The sequence below is a fragment of the Dromaius novaehollandiae genome, chromosome 3, assembly GCF_036370855.1.
Source record: "Dromaius novaehollandiae isolate bDroNov1 chromosome 3, bDroNov1.hap1, whole genome shotgun sequence".
Taxonomy (NCBI): Eukaryota; Metazoa; Chordata; class Aves; order Casuariiformes; family Dromaiidae; genus Dromaius; species Dromaius novaehollandiae.
Genome location: NC_088100.1, coordinates 67,978,452 through 67,995,387, shown reverse-complemented (window position 1 = coordinate 67,995,387; position 16,936 = coordinate 67,978,452). Strand labels below are relative to the sequence as shown.

Here is a 16,936-nt window from a genome sequence, read left to right as displayed (position 1 = left end):
AAGAAAGGTTCCTCTTGGAACATGAAGCTTAAAAGTTCACCTTCAGCTACACAATAATTTTAGTGCAGCCGCATGAAAATGAACTTATAAATTACCAGTCAAAAAAAAAGACATTTCCTTTAGACTTTTATCTTCAAAGTATTCATATAGATGTTCATTCAAGAATCCAAGGTAGGTGACAGGAAAACAGAGTCAACAAAGTCATGTTATTTGCCCACAATCATAGAGCTTGCAGTTGTTGTAATCCTGTCGTAATCCTGTGGTCAGATAGAGAAGTATCTGACGTGCAGAGCAACAGTTGATGCTAGGATGATTTGCTTCAACCTCGTAAGTAGCAGACTGGGAACTCTTTGCTTCAAATATCCAGCAATCATATTGCTGTAATAGTAAAATATATACATAACCATATACTAGTATAACCTGAGTACCTCCAGGCTGACAGGTAGAAGATAATGTTACAAAGATGAGAAACCAAAAAGTGATAACTACCAATAAAACCTGGATTTCAAAGTTTTGTTGACCAAAATGTACATGTATTCTATGACAGGGACTTTTTCCAGTATTTATTCTATTAGCATTGTGAGAGTCATATATTACGCTTTCAGCACCAATTCTGTATATTAAAGAAACTGATACGATGAAAGGATTGCTCACACTGTCATGTATAGATACTTACTAATTAATACAAAAACAAAGCAAAGACAAATCTATCCAACAGATATTTGTTCTTACCCAAAAGCCTGGGATAAAGAGATAGTTTTACAGCATGCCTAGACATTAAGAAAACGAGACTGGCAAATTTTACTGTAAGTAGAAAGGATGGAGAGAGCCACATCTCACCTTCAGAATCTCTGAAGCCATTTGGGAATTTAAGACATAGTACTTGAAGTTGTTCTAAATGTTAAATATTTGCTTATCTGATTAATTTTTAGTCACTGCATCAAGGTATAATGCATTTCACCAGCTAAAATCCCACTTAATGAAGTGTCCATTGGAATACTATTCAATTAAATATAACAAGTACTGTTGTAATTGAAGTAAATTAAAATTTAGTTTATAGTAATAACAGTAAAGCTCATTTCCAAACCCTTTCTATGACTGCTAAAATCAAAAATAAGCAGATAAAGATGTCAAAAGTAGGACAGCAGAATTTGCGGTACTACATCAAAACTCTGAAAGACAGTGTGTGTCTACATGAGTGATTCAGTGCATGGGAGTTTTCCAAGCAGCTAATTTGCCTTGCATCTACACTTGGGAGTCCCACGGCACACTCAAATTGTCTTCCCTGTGTATACAATCAAGATTAAAGTTTTGTGCCAGCTTTTATCTATGGCACCACACGAGCAGTGGGGTTGCAACGTCCGCCAGCAGTGCTCTCTACTTGTGGGATCCTGTCAATAATGACAAGGCAAACTAGGATGACTATGTAAATCTGCTTTGCATTGCCTATTAGGTACAGACAGGCAGTGTGTAGTTCAAGACTAGCAATGGGCACAAACATCAATGTTGGTTATCATATAGCGTAGACACTACTGTTCTAATCCTAGAACAACAGTGGAACAAACCCCAGTCCTTACTTGTTTGCAATATGCTATTCACCAATGCATATGTACCCTACGGCTGTATTGCTATAATATAGTTTCATATTTTGGTCTTTATTTTACAACTCATTAGTTGCTTTAGAACTCCACTTTAGTGTGGTTACTAACAATGAAAGTACTAAAACAAATAAACCAGCAACAATCAGCTAATACCTATTTTTCATTTACTTACATCCTTTATTTTTGGCAATGGTGGTGGAGGCAGGAAAAATCGAAGGTCAATATCTTTGGACCGAGCCAAACCTATAGCAGTCCTTTGATCACAGGCTTGAGCAACTGTACTGTATTGATAATCTGCAGCACAAGAACTTTAGTATTAGGGTTAAAACTAACTTGAAGTATTTCAATTGGTTTTAAACGTAGTTTCTGATCTACTTCATAAATGTACTTGAATACAGAAAAATCTCTCCAAAATTAGCTCTGAATTTGTAGTCACAAATTCCAAAAGGGAAAAACAGCAGTTGTTAGACCAGCACTATACTGAAATGAAATATACCTGCAGGGCACTAATTGTTCATCATAGACCAGTTTGACAAAGGGCTCAGATATCAGATGAAAACACACGAAATCAAACATTCAGTATTGCCACTTTGAAAGGAAAACAAGGACTGCAAAACCAAGCTTAACCTCCTGGGCTTGAGTCGAGATTTGGAAGACATCTGAAAAATGTTTTTCTACGTTCAGCATTAAAAAAAGTTGAGCCTTAAATCTAAATGCTGCCAAGACTTGCATAGATACCTAATTTTAAATGATATAGAAAGCTATGTTTCAATAACGTTATTAAAGTCATAAAACCAGGTAACCTTAGAAAAGGCAGGATTGCATCACAGCACAGTTTTAAGTAGCCCTTCCTTATTGAACATGTGGGATAGATCTTCAGTCACCCAACTGAAGGGAAGTCAGGCTTAAATACTGACTGCTGTTCCTTTCCAAAACATCCCTACCTTTTAGCTGGAGAAACTGAAAGGTACGTAATAAAAATCAAGTGGGAAATTGAAGGAAAAGAAAATAAAATATTAAACTTTTTCTAAAAAAATTGTTTCTAGCCTTGTTACTGTTACATAATTATTAAACAAAACAATCAAGCCATTTAAAACACACATTTCACCAACATTCACAGCTTGCGCATCTTTCTTCTTTGGTGCAGATCACAGCTGCAAACTGAAGTCAGTGAAGCTGTACTTTGGACAAGCAAAATATTATATTAATGATAACATTTATGCTGAACAATTCACTCCTAGCTGTCAAAAGCTAGAACATATTTTCAGCCTTAATTTTCCTAGGGCTCAGTTTTGGAAAATCAGGATTAAAAAAAAAAAAAAGCCCATTTCCCTTATGAGGTTGTTGGCAAAAATAATTAATCTTTGTCAAGCACCCAAATACAACAGCAATGAGCACTACAGTGAACAGAATACAAAGAAAAGGAGAAAATAAAGGGCAACTTGATCCCTGAGTACTGGTCATCCTATGCACTGAAATGAGACAGAAGACCTCTAGAGGAAGGATCCTGAGATCATCTGCTAACAGGCAGCATTCTCACATGAACACAAGGAGGTTACACTAAATTAGTACACATAACTTCAGTTTTGTTATATCCTAGCTTTCAAATGTTTTCAAGCATGTTTTTTGATGTAAACTGGTTGGAGTAATTTATTAGAATTTTAAAGAGGAAATCTGAAACAACATAAATCCCATTATATGGAACTGCACTGGAAGAGCGCGAGCTCAACTGATTGGACTACCAGGATAATCAGAATCAAGATTAGAATGTCATCTGGTTTATGTAGACTAGTAATGGAGGGGGGGAGGAGGCACATACATGCACATACACACAGGCACACACACCTTCAGCTGGGGTTTCACAGATATTGGCTGATAAATGAATAGGGAGACTAAAGAACCTTAAGTCTGACATCAGGCTTTAGAGGGTGGTTTACACGACAGGAAGGTGGATAACAAGGGGGAAAGCATAGAAAAGAAAGGCATTTTTAAAAATTTATTGATAATTTATAACATATAATATGTAGTAATAATACAATGTATAATATCAAATATTAAACCAAAGTAAATTAAAAAAAAAATTCTTTGGACTATGTCTGTGGGAAGTTTAACTCGTTCTTATGACTTCTTTGCTACCAAAGTAATAATATTAACTAGGATAGAAAAATGGCTTACAAATAATACTTCCAAACATAAGTGTTCTACCTCTAGTTTGCTGTTTCAAACTGGTAGGAACTTTAAGCTGTTACTACTTATCAGCTCCTAACCAACTTTTATTAATTGAACCATGGCCACAATCCCATTCCTACAGAGCCTTACAAAAATCACTGCCAGAACTGGTGATCCTGTTGGCAGACACAACAGTAAGGCCAAGGAACTGATGAATATGAAATGCTCTCCTACACTGAAGCAATATCATTCTAACTGGTGCTTGTGATTCACTGGTGGGGAAGTAGAGAGAGGTGGGCAAACACTGCAGACACACACTCTGTCTCAGTGTATTATGAGCAAATAATTGCTTTAGAGGCAATTAAAAAGAGATTTTAGATCAAATTTCAGTGTGTTTACACTCCTCGCAGTGATTAGCATTTTTCCATGTTAGCAGCGGATCTGCAGCAACTAACTGAGACTTTGTCACATTTGAGATGAATTAGGGTACACCAGTGTACATTACCATGCCAATGACTGTTCTTTGCGAGGTCTTGGACAGCCTGCAGTCGGACCTCTTTGTCTTCCGACTGGCTTCTCTTTAAAAGGAGCCATAAAGCACATTCATGATCTTCTCCATCAAATGTGCTGAAGTGTTCTTTACCAGAAAAGAAATAAAACTCAGGTTAAAATTAAGGTGCATTTTAACATTATTACAGCAATATTGGCTCTTAATAGTCATTCAGACTGTAGTATTTTAATATTAAATTAGTACAATAAGCAATGAAAAAATGACATTAGTAAAATGTTGGTTCTTAAATTAATAGGAAGTTTTTGATTCATTTCAGTGGCACCAAGTCAACATCCCATATATTGAGGTTTTTTTTATTTGCATTACACATATATACTGGCTGGCACTTACCAACTAGAATTGCCAGGCTTCAGCAAGAGCTAGAAATGATTAGCAGCTTTGAGGGTCAGATGTTGAACAATTAATTTCATAGCTCTTCTATGAAGGTACATATTGTTATAATCATTTAACTGATAGTTAAATGAGAACAGATAGTAATTTGCCTCAGACATTACCTCAGCGAACACAGTCTCTTAATATGAATTCAAATTCTTATTTTAAATTAGTCTAAAAAGCAGTGACACACAAAAAGACCATGCTGCTTTCAGTTAATATGGGCAATTCTGATGAAAGCACAACATACTTTCTAAAATGATTTTCTTAGTATTTCATGCCAAAAAACACCTTTGGTATACCAAATGCTGGGTATCAAATTTTAACTTTATATCTGAATCTTCAAACCTCTTCTGAAAGGAAACATAGATTCCCCTCACACACTCATACTTAAGCATCACTTCAACTTACTTTAAGAAAAGGAATGTGTTTAATACACAAAAAATATATTAGTATTCTGTATTAGTATAGAAGATTCCATGAAACACTACTAAGCAGTATTCCCACCACTGTTTGAAATAAAAAAGATATTGAGTCTGTAAGAAAAAATTTTACTTCCTAACAGACTAATATTTTACTATTCAAAACATTAACCACAGATAAAGCCATGCTTTTAACACCTACCACTAAAAGGTCTCCGGAGAATTTTAGCTTCTGTTTCTAGAATTTTCCTTACCGCTCTATGGATTTCTCTTCTGGCTTGGTACGTGATCCCTAAAAGAGTATTTTTAGATAGTTTAAAGTTTGAAAGACAAGTTCTTACATTATTGCATCTCAAAACGGCTTAAATAACAAAAGGCCACCATCTTAAAATAAATTCTGCAACAGTGTTAATGATTTTTTTTTTCCTAACAGAGCTCAGGAAGTACATCTTTCTTGATATGAGTTACTTCTGGAAACATCAAAATATTTGTGCAAACTTAGGAGAGGTCTTAGATGTGGATTTGCAGACCAACCTATATGCCACAGACTTTCTGACACTTTTCATGAGACTAGAGGTTTCTCACCAGATTTTCTCTATATTGCCCCCATACACTGCATGATATATATTGCTCGGAGGCAGACAATCTGCTCAAGTTGCCTATGTAACAGCACTGCTCTGACTATGCAAACTGTAAAAGGTGTTGGTATTCACTGAGAAGACAAGGACTACACAAATTTGTAAAAGAATAATAAACTATAATTCTATAAATATAACTCTATTTAAAGAGAACATGGGTTCTTCTCTTGTGGGTTTTTTTCCCTTCTTATTATAGTTTGTGAAAATACTTTCTGTCAGATAACAAGGGACCATCCTAAACAATTGCTCACATCATGGTCTATGTATTCAGAAACAGTAAGTCTCATAAGTTGTTAATACTCCTTAAAGAAAAAGGATTGGCACAGTTTTGATTTGGGTCTTTACACATCATTTCATGTATTAGATATAAGTAAACTGAAAGCTAAATTAACATATAAAATGTTGTAATAATCTAACTTCAGTGCATTTCTAATGTGGCGTTAGACATGTACTGTCAGATAAATTTGGGTGCAAGGTTAATGAAATAAAAAGGGTTTGTTACACTTCTTCATCCATACAGGTTTGCTGAGACTAGTGACAGATGAAGCAGCTCCATAAACAAATGTCAAATCTAGTCATGTTGCCAAGTAAGAATGATAAGATGGGACTGTATGCAAGGATTCATGAAACAAGCAGTTTACATGATAATCAGCTACATCACATATTACTTTAAAACAAAATGTAATAAAAATCAATATCTCCTTTACCATTTGCTTTTGAAATACAGAAAGTTGGAAGTGTACTACACATACCTTATGCCACTCAAGTCTAATAGCTGCATTTCAAAAAAAGGACAAAAGTTTCACACCACTCCATGCCATGCAAGGTACAAAAGCTGAAGAAGCGTAACTTGAAAATGTTGTATTGAAGTGCAGGAGCAATATTCTTGTGAAGACATTATGGCAAACAGAGACGAGGTCCTCCTCTAAGGCTTCCAATGCCGCTTATGGCGTTAAGGAGTAGAGGACCATGTAGGGGCACACCACAGGGAGAAGTGTGTAAGGGCAGAACTGCTGAGATCTCACACTGCACTAGGGCCCAGGAATTTGATTACAGAGAATGCTGTAAGTCACGCAGGTCACACGGCCGTCAAATTACCTGGGCTTCCAAACAAGCCCGCAATGGGAATGGCACAGGATGGATTAAAGTGCCTAGCATGACAGAAAGGGAGCAGCACATCGGTGGAAGAATACCCAGCTATGTCTGGTAAATTAGTATGTTTGCTGCTGATATTATCTGGTTCTTTTTTATCCTAAATATACTTGAAAAGCTGCTTTCTTAAGCTTTTATTTTTAGCATCAAAAAAAATTATACGTCTTACCTTGATATTCACTTGGATCCAGAGAAGTTGTACGTACATATATATAAGATTTAAGTTTTTCTTGATGTATAGCTTGAGTATCAATTTTTAGTAACTTCTTTAAGGACAGAACTTCATATGTGATGAATACAAAACCTCTTTAAATAAAAGAAAATTGTGTATGAACATCATTAAAATATAAAGAAAGGTGACAAATATATGTTAACAATCATTTTGGTACAAATCAGCCTTTTTCTGTAAACATCAGATTTTATCAAATATATAATAGCCTACAGATTCTTTCAATTTAGCATAGTAAAGAAAATAATTTAAAATCATTAAATCATTAGAATAAGTAATAACTACAAGAAAACATGCTTCAAAAGTATGTTCTATCACGTCTAAAGGTCCCTTAATGTCACCACATCTTTGGAAAGTTACATGACTTAAAATTTTAACTGTATATGTAAGTTATATGTATGCTTCTTAGTTACAACTTACCCTAATATAAGTGATCCAGTTAGCTTTGCAATTTTTCCTTAAGAAAGAAAAGAAAACATCAAAAAAAGTTGTGTGCATCATCTCAATATAAACATAGTTAGCATTTGATTACCAAAGATAATAAGAATTTCAGCAATTAAAATTAAGCTTTTTAGCATTTATTTTTTCTACTACTCTTTGATTTTCAGGAAATCAAGACCTAGATTTCCGACAGAGAAAATGGCATTCAATTACAATTTCCTGCTTTCCTAAGCAAGATGATAAAACATTATCCTGCCAGTGATATTTTTTTTTCTTTTTTGGGAGGCAGGGGTAATATTGTTATCCTACCAATTATATTCATTGCTCAGCAGCAAGAATCACTTACTTTGTCTACATCATTAGCATTCACTTGGAACTCCATATTATTTTAAGGAGTTAACTTTTTCTTATATGACTTTGGATATTTCTTCAATGTATATGAATGCATACAGCAGTATGTATGTTCTGTGTCAGGTCCTGCAGGATGTCCTGAAGAAAATACTTTTGTTTAAGTAATTCTATCAAATCTAATTTATTAAGGCAAATATCTGGAATAACACATTACATATACTGCTTCCCCTTTTAAGTCTAAGGATTTCTGTCAGATTTGAGCTTTTTTGCCTGGACAAAGTTGAGATGATTACCTGGATGTAAGGACCCCAACACAGAGAAAGTCTGTTATTACAAGCAGCAGCAAACCCAATGGAACACATCTCACTCTACCATGAATAATTCCTTTTTGTCAGCAAGAATTGGAGATTTGCCTCATGCCCACTGCCACCAGTTCTGCCTTTGCAGGACTTGAAGAATTCTGGCATGGAGACGAGAGGCAGCTACATGCTGAAGAAATAACTTGCAGAGAAGGTAAAAAGGCAAGAAATGCAATGCTCGTTGCATAGCAGAAATGGAAATATCCTGTCTTTCAATGCTGTAAAATAAACTTTAGAATCCTAAGAATATTCATGCTATGCAGGAGGAGGCAAGGAAAGCAGAGACTAAGCAGGGAACATGGTAGAACTACAAAGAGTAAACAAGGAGGAAGAAACAATAAAAACAAAGTTTATTAAAGTGCTGTCCTGGGCACTAAGGTTTTATGGATGCAATTCATTTATAGCTGTAGGGTGAAAAAAAGTTACAAAATTGACTGAGTTTACAATAGCTTAATGAGATTGTACTTTGGGGGGATTCTTTTCTTGTATTCTTACCTCTTTTCTTGTATTCTTACCTGCCCCTTTTTCCTAGAAGCAAGTCTCCAACAGGCATGAATATAAACTCCAGAACACGAACCAACTGTAAATCAGTGTGAGGGTATTCATCTGAGAGATGTGAATTACCCACTTCACATCAGTGACATGTTGACACTGAAACCTACTAAGGTCATTTTACATATCACTACATTAAGCATGGCCAGAGACAGGCATACACTGCAGGAATATATAAAAGCTTCTGATCAGAAAATATTCAGGTAGTTATATCTTTTCATATCATTTAATTATGCAAGGTGTCATACCCATAAAAATTTTTTTTTATTAAGACCTCAGAATGATCTTTTATAGAACTACAACAACTACACTTACTGATATCATTCCAGGGTAGGTGGCTTTTTGTGGCTGGACCAGAGGTTCCTACTTTTCTACAGCAAAATATACAGTAAGCGGCCACTGACATTCTGTACATTCAAAAAAAAAAAAAAGAAAGAAAGAAAGAAAAGTTAATTATTGATTTGCAAAAGATAACAGACAACCTGTAGCAGGTTTTTCCCTCATCTTTTTACAAGAAAGGTCATGATAAACGCTCTTTGTATCATTTTAATATTCTATATTAAAGCTCTACTTTAAAAAGTCTATGAACTACTGAACGCAATAGTCTACATTTCAATTACAACAAAAGTTTAAGGCAGTGTTTCATACAGTTACATGTTACTGTTGATTTTCAATGAGTATGTATCTCCAATTAATTTCTCTTCTATGTTTTTAAGTCCCCTTTCCTACTTCTTGGTAATTCTCCCTTAAATATCAGATGTGGTCACATTTCCATCAAGACATTACTCAGTATCACACATGCTTTAGTACAGCTTAGTAACCAACTACTTTTAAAGTTCATAATTGACTCTGTGTTATCAAGCAAGCCTGTTATTTTGATTAAGTGGGCTCCAAGAACTAATACACATTTTTATCTTTTAAAGGCAAATCAAACTAACATTTATAAGTCCCTTCTGCTGAAAGAGTTAAAATTCAAGAATGCAAAACACTCTACAGCTAATAAGTATTGTTCTAAAATGCTCTGACTCCATGGGCTGGTGAAACTCATAGGGCATGCTCACACATAAAAGGCACATATCATCCCAGAAAAACTCTTACACATGTAGAAAAAGAGAAACCTAGAAACAGCCATTAAGAGGAGAAAATTTTCTAAAATAAAGATCACAGCAACTCAACATTACAATGGCATATACTGGCAGACTAATTGCACTGCATTAATCAAATGCTGAAATCAAACATGAGGCAAAATAGAAAACTGTCCAAAATGCAGTCACAAAAAAATGCACAAAACATACTTTAGAACTATCAAAGTTTTGAATGTGTAGGCAAATTTGCAATCAGAACCTAAGACAATTACTAATCTTCTCAACAGCAATACGGTTTCCACGATGGTAGTTTCAAAGTGCTTCAGAAATATTAAAGCATTTATTTTTTGATACACCTATGATGCAAGACAGTGACTTTTCTCCATTTTACAGATGGGGAACTGCGTTAAAAGAAGACATGCTGGGACTTATACAGTCTAGGTGTAACCTTGCATCTTTGAACAATAAATGGGACTCTTCAGGAAGGACTGTAAAGGTGTCATTCTATAGCCCACTGATTAAGGCTGCATCTAAATCTCTGCACAACAAGGTTCAAAGAAAGTACAGCTGAATTAGTCAAGCCTGAAAACCCCAGGCTCTTTAGGCCATGCAAAACACCAATTCCTGTTTCTACTGCTCACACTAGCTCATTCAAACCACTACATCATGCTGCACAGATGTACTGTAAGCTATTTGTCCAGGATAACAAGAGATGTACATCCAGAACCATGCATCTCCTCTGGCCCAGCCTAGTTTCTTTATTATAAAAACACCATTTTCCACGCATGCAATCTATACGTTGCTTTTAAAAATTACTAAATTCTTCTTTTACCTCCCAGCAATAATTTTCTTTTTCTCTTTGTTGAATCATTATCAACACTTCTGCTTTCTTGATGTGTAGAAGCTGCATAGGAAATGTAACGTCACTTCTAGCAGAGTTAATCTATGGCCAGATCCCTACGTGGAAATTCACTAGTAAATGAGCAGCTGCTCCCCAGCTCCACTGCTCTTAAAACACTACTGGGGAAAAAAAAGATGGTAATAAACTGCAAGCACAATTGCATGTAACTGATGGGGTGAGAAATGTGCACAAACTTCAGAATGCTACACTAAATAAGTTATGCCAAAACCACTACATTTTGAAAGAATTTGTTTACATTCTCCCTACTGATTTTTCCACTTAACTCACAAGGCATTTACATATTATCAGATGTTACTCCCTTTACCTTTTATTTATATTAAAAAACTTACCTAAAGTTAGGAAAATATATAATTTAACTTTGGCAACCCACATGAACAGTCAATTATGAACATTCCTTCTGCTGAAGACTTCATCTCAATTCTTAATAGATACACGCAGTATTCTAAGTGCAACGATTATGCTGAATCCATCCCAGAAAGAATTACACACTTACAACAATTGTAAAATACACACAAAAATCTGTTGCTGCATATATTGTAACATGAAATTCATATTTTATGATAGGTGAAGTTTCAGTGTCTACAGTTATGCTCACAGAAATACTGAGTTATTTAAGTTAATTTATTTAAATGTACTTAAAAATGCATCACCATGACATTTAACAAATGATTGTATTGGAAACAGTCATTTTTAATTAAAAATGTCAAATTAAGTCACCATATCACCACAATGACAATTAACTCCAAATCATAAAATATCATGTGTGTAAATACACTCTGAAAGCGATTAATTTTGAAATACGGGAGTCCCCGATATTGTCTTTGAATTCAAGGTGATCTCTTAAAGAGAGCACATATATTGCTGTTACTGTCAGTGTCCAGTTCCTCGAACAGGTAATTCGTTTTTGTTTCCTTCCATTAATATGCCTTCTTGCTTTTCCTACCTATTTCCCCCAAAGTTCTGATTTCTCCTGCTTTCCTGCTTGCTATTGGGAGATTTTGGAAAAAATATCAGCATTACCTCAGCACCACCACTAACACAACTTTTTGGCATCTGTCATTTCAGCATTGTGATTATCCATTCATTTCAATAGGGTATACAAAACAATGAAATAAGCTTAAGACTAATCATCAGCCCCCTTGAGAAGCTTGAAAAAATGGGAAAACACCCAAAATCTGTTTAGCCCACAGTAGTTTCTTTAATATCTTTGTTCACAGAACGGTAATAGCCACAGACAAAACAAAAAAAAAATGTGCTTTGCAGCATAAAAGAATCTGCTTTTTTCACCTCTAGAAAACAATTATACAGCCAAATCTTCCTTACAAAAAGATTTTTATTCTACTTAACCACAGTCTAAAACTTTAGTAAACATGTAACACAGTAACAGAAGTGCCACAACTCCCTGAATTCAAAACATCCATGCAAAAACACAAGAGGCCAAAACGAGTATCATTTCTTTGTTATCAGACACCTCGGCTCAGGTCCGACCTGAGAACAAGAATGCTTAGGTATATGCAAATCTAACGCAAAAAGCCCCATTTTCCACTCTATTTCACAACAGGTCCAACAAGCTGCTGAGCCTGCAATAAACTCCCGCATTGGGCTATACTGTGGTATTAACACTTCCTTCACTACATCAGCGTAGGGCCCTAACAGAAAGGTTGAATGCAGAAATATTGCTACCTCGCATCTGGTGTTTACTAAAAAAAAAAAAGAACGCATTTTTTTTAGCAATGCAACATCTAAGCGGCCAAAGTGCAAAGCGGGGATAACCCCGTGCTTCCTCCCAAAGGAAAAAAGGTGCTCCCTGCCTTCTGTACACTCGCACGGAGCAAAGAGTGTCTAAAACATCGTTTTTATTTCTGGATTTTTTTTTACTGAGGGCCGGCGGCCCCCGGGGGGGCTCCCCAGGCCTGGCGCCCAGGGGCCGAGCCGGGGCGGCAGCGCACCCGCCGCTACGGGCGCCCAGGCCCGCCCGGCCCCGAACCCCTCGGCCGAGGCCTTTGAAAAAACCTCAATAATAACAACAGCGTTAAAACAGGAAAAGCCCCTTTGACAGGAACAAGCGCCCCCCGCCCCTCAGCACGCAGTGACGGCGGAGCCGGGGTGCCCCCCCACCTCCCCGGAGTCCGGCCCCCCGGCGCGACACCTCCCCCCCCCCCCGGCCGTTGCCGCCCCCGCGCCCGGCCGCCCCGCCGCTACCTGCCCCGCCTCCGCGTCGCCTCCCCGCACCCGGCACCGGCGCCCACGCGCTCCCGTGACGCCAGCACACTTCACGCGGCTCGGCCAATCCGGGGGCGAGGGCAAGGAGGCGGGGTCGAGAGGGTGTGTGGGGGTGGCCGCGCGTGCGCTCTGCGCGGGGCCGCTGGGCGGGGAGCGGCTGGTTGGTGGTGGGCGGGGGGCGCCTGTTCGCCGTCGCGGGCGCGGGCGCGGGTTGGGGCTTGTTTCGTGCTTCGCGCCTCGGCCGCCCTTCGCAAAGCCGTGGCCCGCCTCCAGCGGTCGGCCGCAGCCGGTGGCGGAGCTCAGCGGGAGCTTCGCGGCTCCGGCGGCCGGCAGAGGGCGGGGTGAAGCTGCCCTGGCCGCTGTGTGCGGGGAAGGGAGACGTCTTTAATCTGCGCAGACCGGCCTGGCCTTGCGCGCCTGTCTCTAGCCGCCCCTTCCGGCCACCTCGCTCGGTAACCGGGCAGCGCTGCGGGCCCGGGGGGAGGAGAGGAGGGCGGCGGCCCTCGGCAGCCTTTGGAGTTGCCCCGCGCCAGCCGTTGGGCCCTGCGGGGCCGGGGAGGGAAGGGAGAGGGGGCCTCGGCCTGTGGCCGTGGGACTGGTGTCCGGATACGGGGGTCGGTCTGAGACCTGTCCCTAAACTAGGCCTTTTCTGATGGTGGGGTTTAAGCGTCTCTAGGCTTCTGTTTGCTTTTCTCGGCGTCATTTTGAAAGATCGCTCAGTTCAACCAAGGCTTTGTTTTTCTTCCAGATTTCCTCTGTTTGTGGGTGTAACCCAGATCAGGATTTCTTCTTGTACCTGTGCTTTTTGGCCTTTGTAAGAGACCGAGAAGATGGTGAATGTTCTCAAAGGTGTTCTAATTGAATGGTCAGTAACAGCATTCATCATGTCTCCCTCATGATTTCTTTAGTGATAGAAACATTCTAGGTACTTTAAGAGCTTAGACCAAAAACTGAGATTGCTCTGAGAAGCAATGTTACATAACCAAACAAGCAGACAGAAGAAAAGTATGTATGTGATTTGAGGAGAAAGAGAGGCAGTTTTAGGTAATTCTAATTCCAAACCACTTTTTCTATTCCAAAATATTGTTGCTTTCCACTTATGCTTAACCATTAGATGTTTCCTCTTGTTCTCTGTATTGCTTGCAAATTTTTGTTGTTCATGGGTGATATGTTTCTTTACTAGTTCTAGAGAGAAACAGAATTTTTTTTTAATTAGTTCCAGTCCAAATTCTGATTAAGGCTGACGTGTGTCAGTTTGCAGTTCATACTCTAAAAAGAATGTGCTTGAAACTTGTAGAAGTAACCTATTTGTGTCTGTGTAGTAGACATGTTTACATGTAGTCTGAAATCTCTAGACTAAGGGTGGGGTAATTGGTTACTCCGAAGTAAAGAGAAGCATCAGTCAGGATCTGTGGAGTCATTGCATGGCATTATATGACATGCTTTCTGCTGTACGTTTACATTGTAAACCTACTAACATAATTATAACTGCACAAACAGAAAAACCCTAAACCTCTTATTGACATGTCTGTTTAGTGCATACAGCTGTGTGCTTGCTACAGCTGCGTTCTGAGATGACTGATTTGGCTCTGTGCTGGTATGTTGACAAAACTTCTGAAGCATGAGAAAGTCTGTGGGTGCAGGTGATTATTGAGAACAGAACTGGTGACTGACAGCACAAAAAGTTCTGAAATACCTCCTAGCAGGTATGGTACTAGAAGAAAGGGTACAGAGACGCTATCATCCTCGCTGTGTGAAAACTAGTCTGAGAGTAATGCCTAACATCACACAGGCTGCTCATACCGGCTAGGCCAAATATCATACCATCTGGTACTACTGCTTTGGGTCAGTAATGTACAGCTGAATGAAACAAGCCAAAATGAAGCTTCCCCTGCCCCTAAAGAAAGCAAGGTGTGGAGAAGTTGGGAACCGCATATTTCTAGTATCTGATTTTTTCATAGCTCTTCTTGTGATCTGTTTCTTTCTTGATGTGAACATAAATTATGGCTTCTCTGAAGAAGCCTTACACAGCTTACAGGCTGTCCCATTCTTCTCGCCTCAAAACTTCATGCTTTGCAAACTTACCTGCTTGTTCCAGTTATGTTTCTGCAGGTTCGAGGCTAATATTAAGGGTTACTTTTGTGTTGCCCTGGGGGTGGGAGGGTGGGGGGTATGGGGAAGAGATTTGTTTCACAGCGAGTGCCTTTGCACCATATGTACCTTTAGGTAATGGTCCTCATGCAGCATTTAAAAGAAATTACTCCAAGAATTCTTTTTAAGATGATGTTGCTGATTACTGTGTTGGCAAACCAACCGCATTCATCATTTTGAAAGTATTTTGAGCCATCTAGTTGCGATTTTCTGCACGTATTCTTGCATCACTGGCCATAATCAAATACTCAGTTTTGCCAAAGAGCCTGCTTTTCCTGTTTTGTGAAAACTAGTGTTGTTGGACTAATACTGACTTCTTCAAAGTTACAGTGAATCAAAGAGTTCTCTGCTTCTATTTTTAAGCTACTTTTTCCTCTATCGAGCTGCCTAATAGAATGCAGCTATGCTGTAATTTATATACTTGAAATGTTCTTTTTACTTCTAAACAATTAACTTACACGCTGACATGAAAAAGAAGCAACTTCAGTTATGATGTAAAAAAGGCACAGTTCATAAAAGACCACTTTTTTTGCTGTGCTGTACAACTTCAAGTGAGGTAAGTGCTCTCTTGGGTTTTGGTTACCCTTTTAAAAAAAATGCTTTAAGAAAACATGTTTCTGTGATGCCATTTCTGAAAACAGAAATAGAAGTTTAAACTCACCTTGTTAAAGTAAATTTTTTAAGCTACTCTTTTTAACAGCAGCATACTGCCACTTCTCTGCCTATCAAGCAACCAGTTCTTCTGTTTGGACTTTCTTATCAGTTATATTTTAATCTGTGAATTATTCCAAGGGGTCATTGACCCTTGGAAAAGAGACGCTTTTGAAAAAGCTTCATAAACTTTTGTTAGATTGTGAACTATAAGCCATTCTTGAAGTGAATGTTATTTCCCAAACAACATTGAAAATGTCTTTAAAGGCTTGTTTGCTTACTTGTTCTTAAATTTATTGTATTACAGTGAGGTGGGATCTGATGCATATTTGTCTCTACAGTGACCCAGCAATGAAGCAGTTTCTGCTCTACTTGGATGAGTCAAATGCCTTGGGGAAGAAGTTCATCATACAAGACCTGGATGAAACTCATGTCTTTGTATTAGCTGAGCTGGTTAACTTTCTCCAGGAGAGAGTGGGCGAGTTAATGGACCAGAACTCTTTTCCTATTACTCAGAAGTAAAGTCTAGAGAAATGAGATGACCGTGAGTTTTGGAATAGTGAATTTCAATAGATTGGGTGGTTACTGTTCTAATAGATACTCTGTGTTTAGCAAGTTCCATGTGAAAATGGCTACTCTAGAAAATGGATCATTTTCATAGATGAAATGTTCTTGAATTGGATACTAATTCTCTTTGAAAGATTTTATCTTTATTAAAATCCTTAAAGTGATACATCAGACACTTGCCTAGAAGACTTCTGATGCATGCTGTGTTCCTTTAGGATTTTTCTTTCTTGTAAAATGGTATGACCCTAAAATTAGAGTGGTGTTTCTGTATTGGAATGCTGTATGAACTCTATCGACATGTTATATTCCTGTGCAATTGATTAAATCTGGTTATAGTGTGACTGACAGAATGTAAAGAATGTCTGTTAAAGTATGATCTGTGCTTGATGTAACATCCCTGTAAGTTGAAAGCATGATCTGATGAAATCAGATGCTGCTTTAACATAATTGTTTTTATACACCATAATGAAAGGGTTTTTT

The 16,936-nt window shown here is 38.1% G+C and overlaps 1 protein-coding gene and 1 non-coding gene across 5 annotated transcripts in view; one reads left to right on the top strand and one right to left on the bottom strand.

The window, feature by feature from the left end:
* Positions 1–13,171, bottom strand: part of SERAC1 (serine active site containing 1) — a 48,851-nt gene extending 35,680 nt beyond the window's left edge. For 2 of the 3 annotated variants that reach the window (XM_064509101.1, XM_064509099.1), the window contains exons 1-7: positions 13,067–13,171; positions 9,173–9,264; positions 7,575–7,611; positions 7,095–7,231; positions 5,338–5,427; positions 4,276–4,407; positions 1,774–1,895 (exon numbers count right to left, since the gene is read on the bottom strand). In XM_064509101.1, the coding sequence (XP_064365171.1) occupies positions 1,774–1,895; positions 4,276–4,407; positions 5,338–5,427; positions 7,095–7,231; positions 7,575–7,611; positions 9,173–9,263 (609 nt within the window). In that variant the 5' untranslated portion in view covers position 9,264; positions 13,067–13,171. The remainder of the gene's footprint in view (positions 1–1,773; positions 1,896–4,275; positions 4,408–5,337; positions 5,428–7,094; positions 7,232–7,574; positions 7,612–9,172; positions 9,265–13,066) is intronic. The other variant, XM_064509100.1, reaches the window with a different exon arrangement.
* Positions 13,172–13,234: 63 nt separating this feature from the next.
* LOC112996616 (uncharacterized) lies at positions 13,235–16,429 on the top strand. 2 transcript variants are annotated; one of them, XR_010388395.1, is made up of 3 exons: positions 13,235–13,247; positions 13,836–13,952; positions 16,197–16,429. It is a non-coding gene; the product is annotated as an uncharacterized LOC112996616 (transcript). The 2 variants fall into 2 exon arrangements; XR_010388396.1 differs by lacking the exon at positions 13,235–13,247 and adding an exon at positions 13,527–13,539.
* The last annotated feature ends 507 nt before the right edge of the window (positions 16,430–16,936 follow it).